The following is a 12,748-nucleotide window of genomic DNA, read 5'->3' as shown; positions in this document are numbered from 1 at the left end:
AATACACCCCTTAACCTAAAGATCGATGTTTTTCCCCTGCATTTCTTCTTGTTGCATTATCGCTGGGTGGTTACTTTCTACTTGTTGTCGTTCTCTTATCTAGCGGTGCGTACTCGGCCTCCAATTGAAAGTGAATCTCTGTTCTTGTTCCGGCCTGCATCCTAAAATTAGCATTTGGACAAAACAGAGCTATTAACCAAAAATCAGCTCTGAACAAAATATAACTATTAACAAAAAAGTAGCTTTTATACATTTGTACAACTTAAAAATATAACCAGAAATAACATTATTGAACACAACTTTAACCAGATATAACTTCAATATAATTTAGAACTAAATCATAACTTGTAATCAAAATAACACACTTATTTCACCCAAATAACACAAAAATAACATCATAAATGAGAAATAACATTATTGAACATAACCTATAGACTTCAATATATCCTAAAATTATATTTCACACACTTCTTTTACTCAGAAAATCACTAATAAACAATCTAAATAACACAGAAATAGCCTCCTTAAACTCAACTATTATCTTCTATTTTACACATGACTAAATCACATTTAGAACAATAAGATGGTCAAAATAGAAAAGAAAACAAAATAACTTGGACAATATTAAACCATAACAAAACAACATAACAGATAACAAGATGGACATACCTCCATTACTCTCTTGTTCTTTGATTCTTTTACTCATTTCCAAAAGCAAATCAATACTATTAATCAACAATTATATTTCACACTTGTTGCACTCAAAAAATCAGTAATAAACAATCCAAATAGCACAGAAATAACATCATTAAACACAACTATTATCGTCTATTTCACATATGACTAAATCACATTTAGAACAATAAGATTAACAGTAATAGAAAAGAAAACATAATAACTCAGACAAAATTAAACCATAACAAAACAACATAACAGATAACAAGATGGACATACCTCCATTGCTCTCTTGTTCTTTAATTCTTTTGCAGAGATTGATGAACAGAAAGATGATTGAAGGGGAAGATGAATATGTGGTTCCAACTAAATGGCCCCAAATAATCAACCTACCCTTCAATTTCTCTGCTACACAGAAGAGAAGAAACCCCATGATTGAGAATATCTAAACTCATTAATGTGGTTTAGGAGGAAAAGAAAGCTCTTGAGCATAGCTATTAAAGAAAACAAACACATATTTGAATTTTTTCTGTACAAAGGAGGGAAAGTGAAAAACCTAAAGCAATATCTCATCAAAGCAAACTAAAATCGCCCTAAACTGAAAACCCTACTTTTCTTATTCTAAAAAATCTAGAGAAGTCTCTAAATGAAGAAAAAATTCATAAACCCCTGTATACTTAATGAAAAATGATGAAAATTAACAGTCACACTCTTAGAGCATAGAGGTAGGCGTGGGTAAAAAGAAACTCAAAAATGTGATGTCTACATCAAGTTATTCTGTTTTTTTAACTTTTTCCATTTTGAAATACGTAAATGCAATCTATTTGGAAGGATTTAGAAGCTGAAAAGTCAAGTGGGAATTTAAGAGTATCACATCTTAGATGCTTCACGTTTTTAGATCAAATAGAATATTATTATTTCAGATTTGAGAATTTTGAGGACATGTGGTCCTACAATAAAATAATAGGTGAATCTCTTTTAAAAACAATATAAAGAGATCTCCTTGATTCTACAAGAGCTAATATTATAACATTATTTTAGAATCTTTTTCTAGAGAGAGAGAAGTGAGAGAAACCCCTTAAGGGGCAAAATGGAGAGTCCATATTTCTCCTGATGTTGATATAAATAAAAGGCGCATCTAAAATAAACTATCCTGAAATAAAATAATGAGCGTCCTCTTAGAGGTTATGGTGACTAACGCCGCCCAGATCCTATTCTAGATTCAATTATATAACCAGTAAGGGAATCTCAGAGTGTGCTAAAGGCCACAGTTGAACCCATGACCATTCTTAAAAGGACCAGTTCGAGAGCGTCTACCTCTTGAACCAATCCAACCAGATTCTACATTGCTAGATGCAGTGAAGAAGGACTTGGTCACAAAGGTGAAAGTTGACCTTCCATGGGTCATCATCGTCACCATAATATTTTCTCTAATGTGATAGGTGACAACTTCATTTCGACCCCATGAGAGGTCATCATAGTCTCACCACAATATTTTCTCTGATGTGATAGATGACAACTTCATTTCAACCTCGTTAGAGACTGTCTTCTAGGGAAGGATTAGTGCACATCTCCTACACATTGGCAGGTCCAAGTCCACCTCCAAGTGAGTATGAGAAAGTGAGCGCAAATATAGTATGAGGGACATAATAGGTCTCACAACCTTCTTATCCTTGGAAGTCCAAGTCCCGAGAAGCTCTCTTTTACAAGGGAATTCTCAACTTTGGAGAGACTTATGAGACTGGATGATTGGGAATCTAGAACCTAAAGAGGATGAGGAGGATGAGTCATGCCACACTAGGCACTCTCCTTCCATACCCAAGACAAAAGGATAGCCAAAATTTTCCATGAACAAGATGGGAAACTATTTCGAAAACGATGAAATGAATGCCGTGTTACCTGTCATTTATAAAGGAACAAAGATCTCCATAATCTTGGATGGATTGCTGGGAGACTTGGGGAAGCCCACCACTTGCAGGCATAAGCCTCATGGTCAAGCTTGCCACCATCGGGAACACAACTAAACCTTTGGGCGTACTTCAGGATGCAAAGATTAAGACCTTTGGGGTAAGCTTCCACCACATATTCGTGGTGATGGATTTTTAGAGAAGAGGGTAATACACCATGATCCTCGAAAGGCCTTACATGAGAGACGCAAGGCCAATTTTATGATTGGAAAACCAATCACATATGCATATGCAAGAGTAACCAATCCTTGAAAATGTAATGTAGCACTTCTTATTAATTGTACATACACATATGCAAGGGTAACCAATCCTTGTAACGTAACATTGACTATTGATTGTACAGACACAATACCCAGGAATAATAAAAAAAACTTGAAACCCAAAAAAAAAACTCAAAATGATAAAAATTTAAAAACACACATATGCACCTACGAGCACACAACACACCACACTCACTAATGTGTGTACCCACATTTACACACATGCACACTCAGTCCCCTCTAAAAACTATCCTCGCTCATGCCCTTTTAATTTTTCTCCCCCTTAGATGCTTTATAATTATTTTCCTAAAATTTTTAAACACCCCCTCCCTTGGAGAAAATCCCCCCCCCCCCCCAGCGCACACAACTCGAGACAAAAAAAACATGAAAAAAGTGCCGCCATATCATCACAATGGCTTATGCATGCAACGTAGGCTCATGTTTCCACATCACTGGCAAAAAGGTACCATGTCATCACCTAGGCTCATGTTGCCACACTATTAAAAAAAAAACAAGTGCCACATCATCATGTTAGCTCACTTGTGCCACATCCTCATGCAGACTCACATTGCCATATCATCACACACAAAAAGCTAGAAAAAAAGAAGTGCCACATCATCACGCGTGCCCTATTGTCTAAAAAATCTTCAAAAGTAAAAATTAAAACAAATAAATAAATACATTTATTATTGTTGTTGTTTGTTATATATATATATATATATAAAAGATGAGAAAGAAAGAGAGAAGAGCAAAAGAGAAAGAGTGAAACAAAGAAAGAGAAAAGAAGAGAAGTTGAGAAAAGAGGGCGAGAGAGAACAAGCATGAAAACCTCTCGTGAGAAGAAAAAGAAGAGCCAGCAATGCAATTGAAGTGAGCAAAAGCCCAAAACTCAAGCAAGCTCCGTCTCTCCCTCCAAGATGAAAAGCATGCCCACAACCATGCTAATCAAACAAGGTGGATATGCCCAGGTCACTGCAAAGCCACAACCCACGGTCTTCGCATTGTCCGCCGACAAAACCTTATGTGGCCTCTTCTTTGATGACATCACCCATTGATCCACACTGCCTCTATCCTAAGTGCTCGACAATACCAAATCCCTCAAGCCACAGAGGCCACCTAGCTCCATTGTAGCTATGAGCGAATTTTGCTACCATGCCTCAAACAATGTAATAATCTTATGAAGAAAACGTCGGAGAAAGAAGCAAGGAGAGTCAAAGGAAGCACTTGAGTTGATGAAATCTTCAGCGTTTCCCATGCACATCACCTGCATATTTCACTCCAGGCATCACATTTTTTTTCATATTTCGTATCTTGCGGTGTGCACAAAATCCCACACTAACCTCGTCAATGTTGACCCTCCACGTAAATCTTTAAATGGGGGGACTATGGTGGGTATAAGTTTGGCCCATGGTACAAGCCATCGGAACCCTCGACCTCCAATGAGCTTCAATGCATGCAACCTCTATTCAATGCAACACCAACACAACCTTGCCTTGGCCGACACATTTATCACGAAGAAGTCCAATCTCTAGGCATCATGGTATGAGCTTGGGATATAATATCATATCGTGCCAAGAAGTTCTAATCACCATCTCCCATGCAAATCATTCCATGGTGGTCCTCACGCTCATTTTGCCAATCAAAGGATGCGGACCGCTTTGACCAACTACCTTATTTTGAAGGGGCCCATCCATTTTCACAACAGAAGGAGGCCTTGCATGAAGAACTTCTACATTGCCTATAACTTTCATGCCACCTTGACAAGCTACCTACATCAATTCCTCGTGTGCATGCATCTACCCTTATTGTTAAAAGCTTGGAAAAATGTGGGCATGGGACTGAAGCAAGAATTCTTTTACTCTTCAAAACTCTTGTTAGCCTTGCATCCCAAAAAGAATGACTCTCTCTTTGGCATATAATTGATTGGGCCATCAATGCCTCTTTTGCCATAAATGTGCATTTGCCATAAATGTCCAAGATACTCCACTTTTGCCATAAATGTGCATTTGCTCTCTTTGGCATATAATTGATTGGGCCATCAATGCCTCCAAAACTTCATGCACATGCTTCAGATGCTCTTCTTTACTCTTGATATATATCAAGATGTCGTTGGAGAAGACCAACACCGATTTGAATAGATAGTGTTGGAGCACCTCATTAATCAATGCTTGAAATGTAGTGGGAGCATTGCATAAAGCAAAGGACATCACCATTTAGTGAAATAGATTTCTCTCAATCCTAATGCTACTTTGATTTCTTTCTAATTTGGTGGTACTAGATCTCAAATCAATCTTTGAAAAGAAACATGCACCTTTAAGTTCATCAAGGAGATCATCGATCTCCTTGGAATAGGGTAACGTTTCTTAAATGCAATCTTGTTCACGTCTCTAAAATCCACACATACGAAAAGTGCCATCCTTTTTCTTCACAAGTAGAACATGTGAAGCAAATGGCGAGTGGCTTGCCTTGAACTAACCCATATCAATCAATTATTGAACTTGTTTTTGTAACAATTGTGGACCCATGAACACGAGAAGTGGCCATGTACATATTAAGATAGGGACTATGGACTTGATTCTTTGCAACATCTTACGGCCAATACTTCAAATGCTTGCTATTCTTTCCTATGGCTAGGCTTTGCAAGAAATAAGACAACACCTTCAAGAAATGTTCAAGAATGCTTCCAAAAGCTTCAAGATACTCACCAATGGCTTCTACAAGCCCTATGGAAACTCTTCAACACCTATTAGCAGCCCAAGCACAAAACACCAAAGGTTTGGATGAGCTTGGAGAGCCAAGGGTGTTTTGAGAAAACTCAAAGAATTTTTCAGAAATTGGAAAAATGCACAAAATTAGGGCTGATTTGAGCAACAAACGGATCACAAGCTCAAGCTTGATACCAATGCAAGGAAGGGAGGTTCCATTAGAGCTTGATTGAGAACTCCAGTATGTCCTCATAATAGTATTTAGTGTTGATGATCATGGATTGCAAAATGCTTCACCTATGTCCTCATAATAATATCTAGTGTTCATCTGGAGATGACCATGGAATGTAGATGCTTGGATATGCATCACATGAATGTTTATGCGCATATGGATCATGGGTGGACACACAAGTAAATGGCTTCTTAATTGGGGTGTTTCAGGACTTATTTTGGCAACCTATCAAATTAGGACAGACAATCCAGACGGGGATGCATCCGTAAGCAGTCTTCAATAGAAGCTGTTTCAAATGAGTTCCCACAAAGCCAATAATCAAGAGTAATATTAGGAGAACACAAAGACATTCCCTAAGTACAAGTGGAAAATTAGAGTTAATCCACCATTCTTAAGATTGGAAAATTCAGATTAAAAAGGTGAGTAAAATAATGTGCATTGTTGCAAAAGCTTGGTACAAGAAACCGATACTAATGATGTTGCAGTCATCCAAGCTAGCTATGGTAAATCATTAGAGTGTACAGCCGTGCAAGTGTGGGTAGAGGGAGGTAAGATCCAAGGTGAATTTATACATGTAGCATAAAAAAAGTACCACGTCTGCTTCCGTCAATTTCATCTTTCCAAAAAACAAGCCCTCGACGCCTGGAGGAGTGTCTTGTTGTGAGAAGAGAAAGCTTGTAGAGGGGTAAACAAGTCAGGTAGGTATGTGTTAGTTGTGTGTGTGTGTGTGTGTGTGTGTGTGTGTGTGTGTTTTTGTAACATGCAGGGGTGCCTATACAACCTTGCCATCACTGCTCTCTTGATCTTCTAGCTCTCTGTTGTATGTACAAGCCTCTAGCTGTTGAGGCTGCTCAACTTGCTGCTCTTGGTTGGCACAATGCCCCTCTTGTCCACCCTGTACTTCTTCTTGGCAGCAGCTGAGGTCCAGGTTAAGCGAGAAGATCTCGCACCCTTTGTCGAGTGGTCGCCGCTGTTCTTGCTTCTTCTCTCCCGCCACATCAACAGAAGAAGGCGAAGAAGCCAGCTTCACGCATTCTTGGTGCCTAAAGCACTGCGCCAGATGATCGTTCGTCATCCCGGCAGCTTGCATGAAAGAGTATACGATGGTCGGACCTACAAGCTGGAAGCCTCTCTTCACAAGGTCTTTGCTGATGGACTCTGACTTGGACGTCTTCACAGGCACTTGCTTCGGTTGTCGGTAATTGTTTATCATGGGCTGCTTGTTCAGGAACCCCCAGAGGTAATCATTCAGTGAACCAAACTCATGCACCACCTGGAAGAAGCAGCCCAAAAAAAAAAAAAACAGGATTTTACTCTATTGTATTCAAAAGCCTTAACTAACTGAACTAATCTGACCGAACCCATAAGTCCCATAGACAGTGTTAGTGTATGAAAGGGAGGGCAAATGGGGCCGTTTTGTGCAAAGAGCTAGGATACAATTGTCCACCTCTAGTATTCTCTGCGCATTTTCCACCACCCCCCCAATTTTTCGCCCAAGAAGGCCCAGGCTTTTATCTCCCTCAATCAACTGTATCTGCTTTTCACTGAACGAGGCCACCACGGCAGCATCAAATCCAGCAAATGTAGCCCTGTTGCCAGAAAAATAAACAGCTTGTAAACAACCAGAGAACCTTTACAAAAATGATGTGGTGTGTGGGTTTTTTTTTCCTTTTTTTTGAATCACCTGTAAGCATCCCTTTTATGGACGATGGTAGACCAGCTACGCTCCGCTTGGAAACCAGCCAAGACCAAGAGCTCAAACAACATCCTGAAAAAAGTTTTCAAAAATCAAAAGGATTTTAAGGGGAAAAAGAGGTTGAAAAAACTTAAAAATTAAGAAGGCTTTATCCCATAATGATTTTTAATGGTCAGTCATTACCTGTCATCGTGGACAGGAACACCCCATTCTTCATCATGGTATGCCACAAATAATGGATCTAGTAAGCAAAACAACCCCCACCGATAGCAGTTTAATTAGATAAATGGCCAGTTTAGATCTCCATCATTATATGCCAAAACTCGATGATTAATTTACTAAATCTCCATTAGTTACAGCCCCAAAGTAAACGACATCTTCATGATTAGTCAACGTATGTGTGCATGATAGTCTAATTAAGATCTAAAACCCCTAATTTAAGGATAATTCTACTTAACATCTACCAAAACTCTTGCCTCAAGGAGAACAATCTTACCACTCTGTGCAGTGATAAATTTGCATCTTTTGAGCTCAACTGGAGGTGGGGGCAAAGATGATGAAATATCTGGAGCCACCCTGCTGGCTTTACCCTGCTTCCTGCCATACTCAGCAACCTTCAATTTCCTTTGTGCATTGACTTCATTAGCAGCCGCCTTCTTTGCAGCAAGCATGGTGGCCAGTGAGCTCTCATCAAAACTCAGGCTACCAAGCTTGCTCAAATTTTTCTTGTTGGTAGGCTTGGCCTTCACAAGGCTGTTGCCTTTCTTCTGGAACACATCACAGGAAGATTTGATCAAGCTGATGTGAGGATTGATAGTCTTATGGATGTTGGAAACAGGTGCACATAGGGGATCTGGAGGTGGATTAGGCCCAATCAGGGCAGATTTAGACCCACTAATTGATGGCTTAATCCCATGAAGTGATGGCTTTGACCCACTAAGAGATGGCTTAAACCCACTACGTGATGGCTTAGACCCACAAGTAGCTGGATTAGACCCACTAATCGCAGGATCGGCAGGATTAGACCCATCAACTGTAGGATCAGACCCACTAATTGCTGATTTGCATCCATCATTGGCAAGATCAAAAGGGGCTTCTAAGACAAGTTCATTGCCTGGTTGAAGACATGGTTTGTTGTGGGTAGCTGCGGTGGTGGGGGGCTTTTTGGGCGACAGAGATGAAGGCAGCTTGCATGGAGAGGTGGGTTTCAGAAGAGGGCTTCTTGCTGGAGAGGAGATTGCTGTATTGGGTGTAGAGGGTTGAGAATTGGGTGGGGAAATCTTTGCTGAAAAAGGAAGGGTTGGTGGTTTGACAGGAGAAAGGGGGGGCTTTGTGGCCTTCCTGAGGTTGGCCCTGGTCACATTGCCTGCTGGTCTCAGGACTGGCCTTCCTGCAATATCTGTAGACATGGCTGCCCTCCTCTTGTAAACGGGGGAACACATTCAATGTAGCAATATATGTGCTAAGATAGATGGCTAGGAGGCATCAAATTCAGCATTCGAAGCGAGCAGAGCCATGGTTGTGTGTGCGTGTGTGTGTATGTGAGAGAGAGAGAAAGAAGGGCAAATGAGGGTACCCTGCTTTCTCTAGCTTTCTCCTCCGCTGTGTGTTGCCCACTGTCAAAAGCCTCTGGAGTAGAAAAAAGGAGTGCCCACAAAGACGAATGGAGCGCCCACAAAGAGAAAAGGGGTGCCCACAATGGGAAACGAAATGAAGCTCTGCGGCGGCGGCCCGCCTACTGGCTCAGTTACTATGAGCCCACAAAGAGAACTCTCTGTGTCTGGGCTTTCTGCGTGTTGTTTCTATGCCTTTATGATGACCACGATGAGCCTGCCCACTGCCCCCCACAGACAAACTCTCTCTCAAGCAGTGCCTCGCTTCCTCACTAGAACCTGTGTACCCTGGCTGAACCTCCTATCTATTTGTATCTCAAACAATGCCATGGTGGCCACGGCCCACAAGATATCTTTCTCTCTCCTCTCTCTAGCTATGTCCCTCTCTATCTCTTTCTCTGCACCCGCTCTAACAGACCACTACCCTCCCATCCTCTTTATGGAGCTTGGGCGGTCGACAGACATTGATTGAGTGCTCAAACAATCAACAAGGTTCAACAAACTGTAGTGAGAGAGAGAGAGAGAGAGAGAGAGAGGAGACAAGGACATAAGAACTTAAGAAGTCACAAGAGGATGGGGTAGGCTAGGGGCTAAGAGAGAAAAGAAAGGTTTTTTTTTTCCCAACAAGGAGAAAAAACACACACTCTTGGAATAAGAACTTAAGAAGTTATGGTAGGGGAAAGGGTAGGCTAGGGGCTAAGAGAGAAAAGAAAAGTTTTTTTTTCCCCAACAAGAAGGAAAAAAACACTCTTTTCACCCCTTTGTGAGAGTGAGGGGGGAGGGGTGGACCTTAATAGAACCCGCCACCTCGGAGGAGAAAAGATGTAAGAGGGCGAAAATGTGTGTATATGGGGGGTTGGAGGATTTCTCTCTCTTGCTTTTTTACCTTTTCTCTCTGACTTATTGCAGAGAGTGTTAGCACATGCTCTACAACACACAAAGTCCAGGGAGGTGCTGTCAAAAGGGAAGGGGGTGATAAGCCCTCAGAAGGACAAGTGGAGTGACTTTTGCCCCATTACCTTGGAAAAATGTGAATTTCTCTTTTATGCTAAATTGCATTATAAATTATAAATAGTACTAGTCTATTTTACAGCGAAAGATATAATCTATCTAGATTATCCTCCAATTTTCACAATTTATTTCCGCTTAAAGCATTTCTACTTACTATTCGATATTTTATTGAGTAAAAAAAACAATTTCATTAAATTATTATTTTTGAAAAAGGGATTTACCTTAGTGGTAGTGCTTGGCGTGGCACATGGCATGACAGGATTGGAAAATCAAAACATGCAAGAGCATGCGACAAGTGACGGGTTTCATAGGGTATGTTCACATGCAAAGGGTGGTTGGTAGCTTAATACGGACCAATTAAAATACAAAATCCAAGCAGGCAACCATCTCTCGCATTCCCTAAGACTTTTTGTGTACCGGATAGTTTTACATTTGTTCATTTTGCCTTGCAAGCTCCAATGGCACTTTGAAGATGCAAAAATTACAAGACCTTTGATTTCTGTATGAACCAAAAATAGGTCATGAATACCCTTGATTTTCGCTTGCGTGAACAGGCCCATTATGTACAGGTAATGAAACAACAAGCTACTTGTAAGTTGTGGCATGCGCGTGATTTGGGGGGCCACAAGAATCAACAACATGCAAAGGCATGATAATGACACATTTGTATACCTTGTGAGGTACATGCGACAATGTCAACAACAAACATAGACATTTCAGCTTCCTCATCATGCAACATTTATTGGATCAATTAGTGTAACTCGTTAGAAGAGGATACGCATCGTGTAATCTTTATTGGATCAATTGGTGTAGCTCATTAGAAGAGGATCCCGGTTCAACCCCCCAACCTCGAAGTGGCCTGAATGGTAGCTTTAATTTAGTGCCTATCAAATGACCCAAAAGTAAAAGAAATATTGCAAGCTTCATTTGTTGTTGTGCCCTTTAGTAAAATAATCATCTTAAAAAAATTATATTTTAAATTTAGTTCCCAACAAACAAGGGGGTATAAAATTCAATAAGAAGAATTTTATTGATGATTATTTCACATCAAAAGTATTAAATACTAAAGCAAGTCCTACATCAATTTAGTCAGATAGTTCCCAACAAACAAGGGGGTACAAAATTTAATAAGAAGAAATTTATTGATAATTATTTCATATTAAAGTATTAAATACTAAAGCCTTTAAGAGATCAATATCATTATATATATTTATTTATATAGTATATAATCTTTTAATTAGTCATATTATATCCTCATAATAATTATTGATTTATTTGTCTGCTTGTGCACATGCATGTGTCTGCATGTGCATGTGCATGTGTGTGTGTGTGTGTGTGTGTGTGTGTGTGTGTGCGTGTGTGTGTGCATAAGCACATGCACGTGCATGTGTGTGTTTGTGTGTGTGTGCGTGCGTGCATGTGTGTGTGTGTGTGTGTGTGTGTGTGTGTGTGTGTGTGAGAGAGAGAGAGAGAGAGAGAGAGAGTACTCTAAGTTTTGGAATCCAAAAAAAACTTGAAACTTGAGGTTCTTGAGGTTTCTCCTTAAATTTCCAAATCATACAACTTTGAAACATTTTCTCAGGAAATCATTCAACTTAGAACTTGAAATTATTGAGGTTTCTCCTTGAATTTCCAAATCATAAGGCTATAATATATAACTCAAATGTCTAAGCTATAAATTATCTAGGTAGAAAGGATAATTTTGTTAGTCTCATGTGTCTAATTATAGATTTTGTTAAAAGCATGGTTTAACATTTACAGAGACTGTTAGAAAAATCATCAGTGTTGGGGGTTTAGTGACCTTAGATTAGAAATGTTGCGTAGCCTATGCATATCATTAAGGCCATGCATATCATTAAGGCCATGCCTCATTAAGGCTCATAATAGGAAAAAATAAATCACAAATCAAAGTAAGGCTTTTCACATGGAAGCTCTCATGAGATGGACTTTATATGTACAAACATAAGCATGAAAAGTTCTTAAGGCTCTTCATACACTAGAATCACTTCATACACTAGAATCACATGAAAAGTTCTTAAGGCTCTTCATACACTAGAATCACTTGGGAAAGCATATTTGCCTAGAAATTATCCCATTAGAGTTGAAATTTGCTAAATTTTAAGGAGAGATTTTATAATTAACATCATCCTTTGACAATGGGATTAGGTGGGAGTTGCCCACTCATGCTTGATAAGTGGCTTGAATGGGATTTCGCAAAGGATTGTGTGACTACCATAAAGGACTTCTTCACACTTTAGCTCCTTTTGACAAAAAAACTTGCAAGTTAATCAATTTAATGTATGTACTTAATTCATCAAATTGGCTTACTTTACCTAGTTATAATTATAGTGAATGTGTTCAAGTCCTCAAAGTCAAAGCACTTGTAATTGGTTTTTTGAAAACTTTGCTTTTCCCTTAACAACATCATGCATATTTAGCTTAAGGTGTTCATTGGTAAAATTGTGTGATAAACAGTAAATGAATTCTTAATCATTTCTTATCAAAGTAAGACTCTTCACATAGCACCTCTCAGGAGATGGACCTTATTAAAGTAAGACTCTTCATATGGGACCTCTCAAGAGATGGCCT

General features: G+C 39.4%; 1 protein-coding gene across 1 annotated transcript; it reads right to left on the bottom strand.

Moving 5' to 3' along the window:
• Nucleotides 1-6,210: 6,210 nt before the first annotated feature.
• On the bottom strand, nucleotides 6,211-9,801 carry LOC147642284 (uncharacterized). Its single transcript, XM_086804679.1, has 5 exons — nucleotides 8,032-9,801; nucleotides 7,719-7,776; nucleotides 7,524-7,607; nucleotides 7,287-7,428; nucleotides 6,211-7,112 (listed from the first exon to the last, which is right to left on the bottom strand). Exons 1-5 carry the CDS (start codon nucleotides 8,975-8,977, stop codon nucleotides 6,612-6,614), a joined length of 1,731 nt encoding a protein of 576 aa, XP_086660805.1. The 5' UTR covers nucleotides 8,978-9,801; the 3' UTR covers nucleotides 6,211-6,611.
• Nucleotides 9,802-12,748: the final 2,947 nt, after the last annotated feature.

This window comes from Cibotium barometz, chromosome 1 (genome assembly GCF_041138505.1).
Source record: "Cibotium barometz isolate CiBa-2024 chromosome 1, ASM4113850v1, whole genome shotgun sequence".
NCBI classification, from domain to species: Eukaryota; Viridiplantae; Streptophyta; class Polypodiopsida; order Cyatheales; family Cibotiaceae; genus Cibotium; species Cibotium barometz.
The sequence above is the reverse complement of the archived record's forward strand: the minus strand, read 5'-3'. Positions and strand labels throughout refer to the sequence as shown.

What these genes read in the sequence shown, in the direction of transcription:
- LOC147642284 (XM_086804679.1), bottom strand. Translation starts at nt 8,977, where the DNA reads ATGTGTTCCCCCGTTTACAAGAGGAGGGCAGCCATGTCTACAGATATT. An exon ending in ATTTATCACTGCACAGAGTG is followed by an intron (nt 7,777 to 8,031) that starts GTAAGATTGTTC and finishes TTTGCTTACTAG; the next exon opens with ATCCATTATTTGTGGCATAC. An exon ending in ATGCGCAGAGAATACTAGAG is followed by an intron (nt 7,113 to 7,286) that starts GTGGACAATTGT and finishes TGCTTCTTCCAG; the next exon opens with GTGGTGCATGAGTTTGGTTC.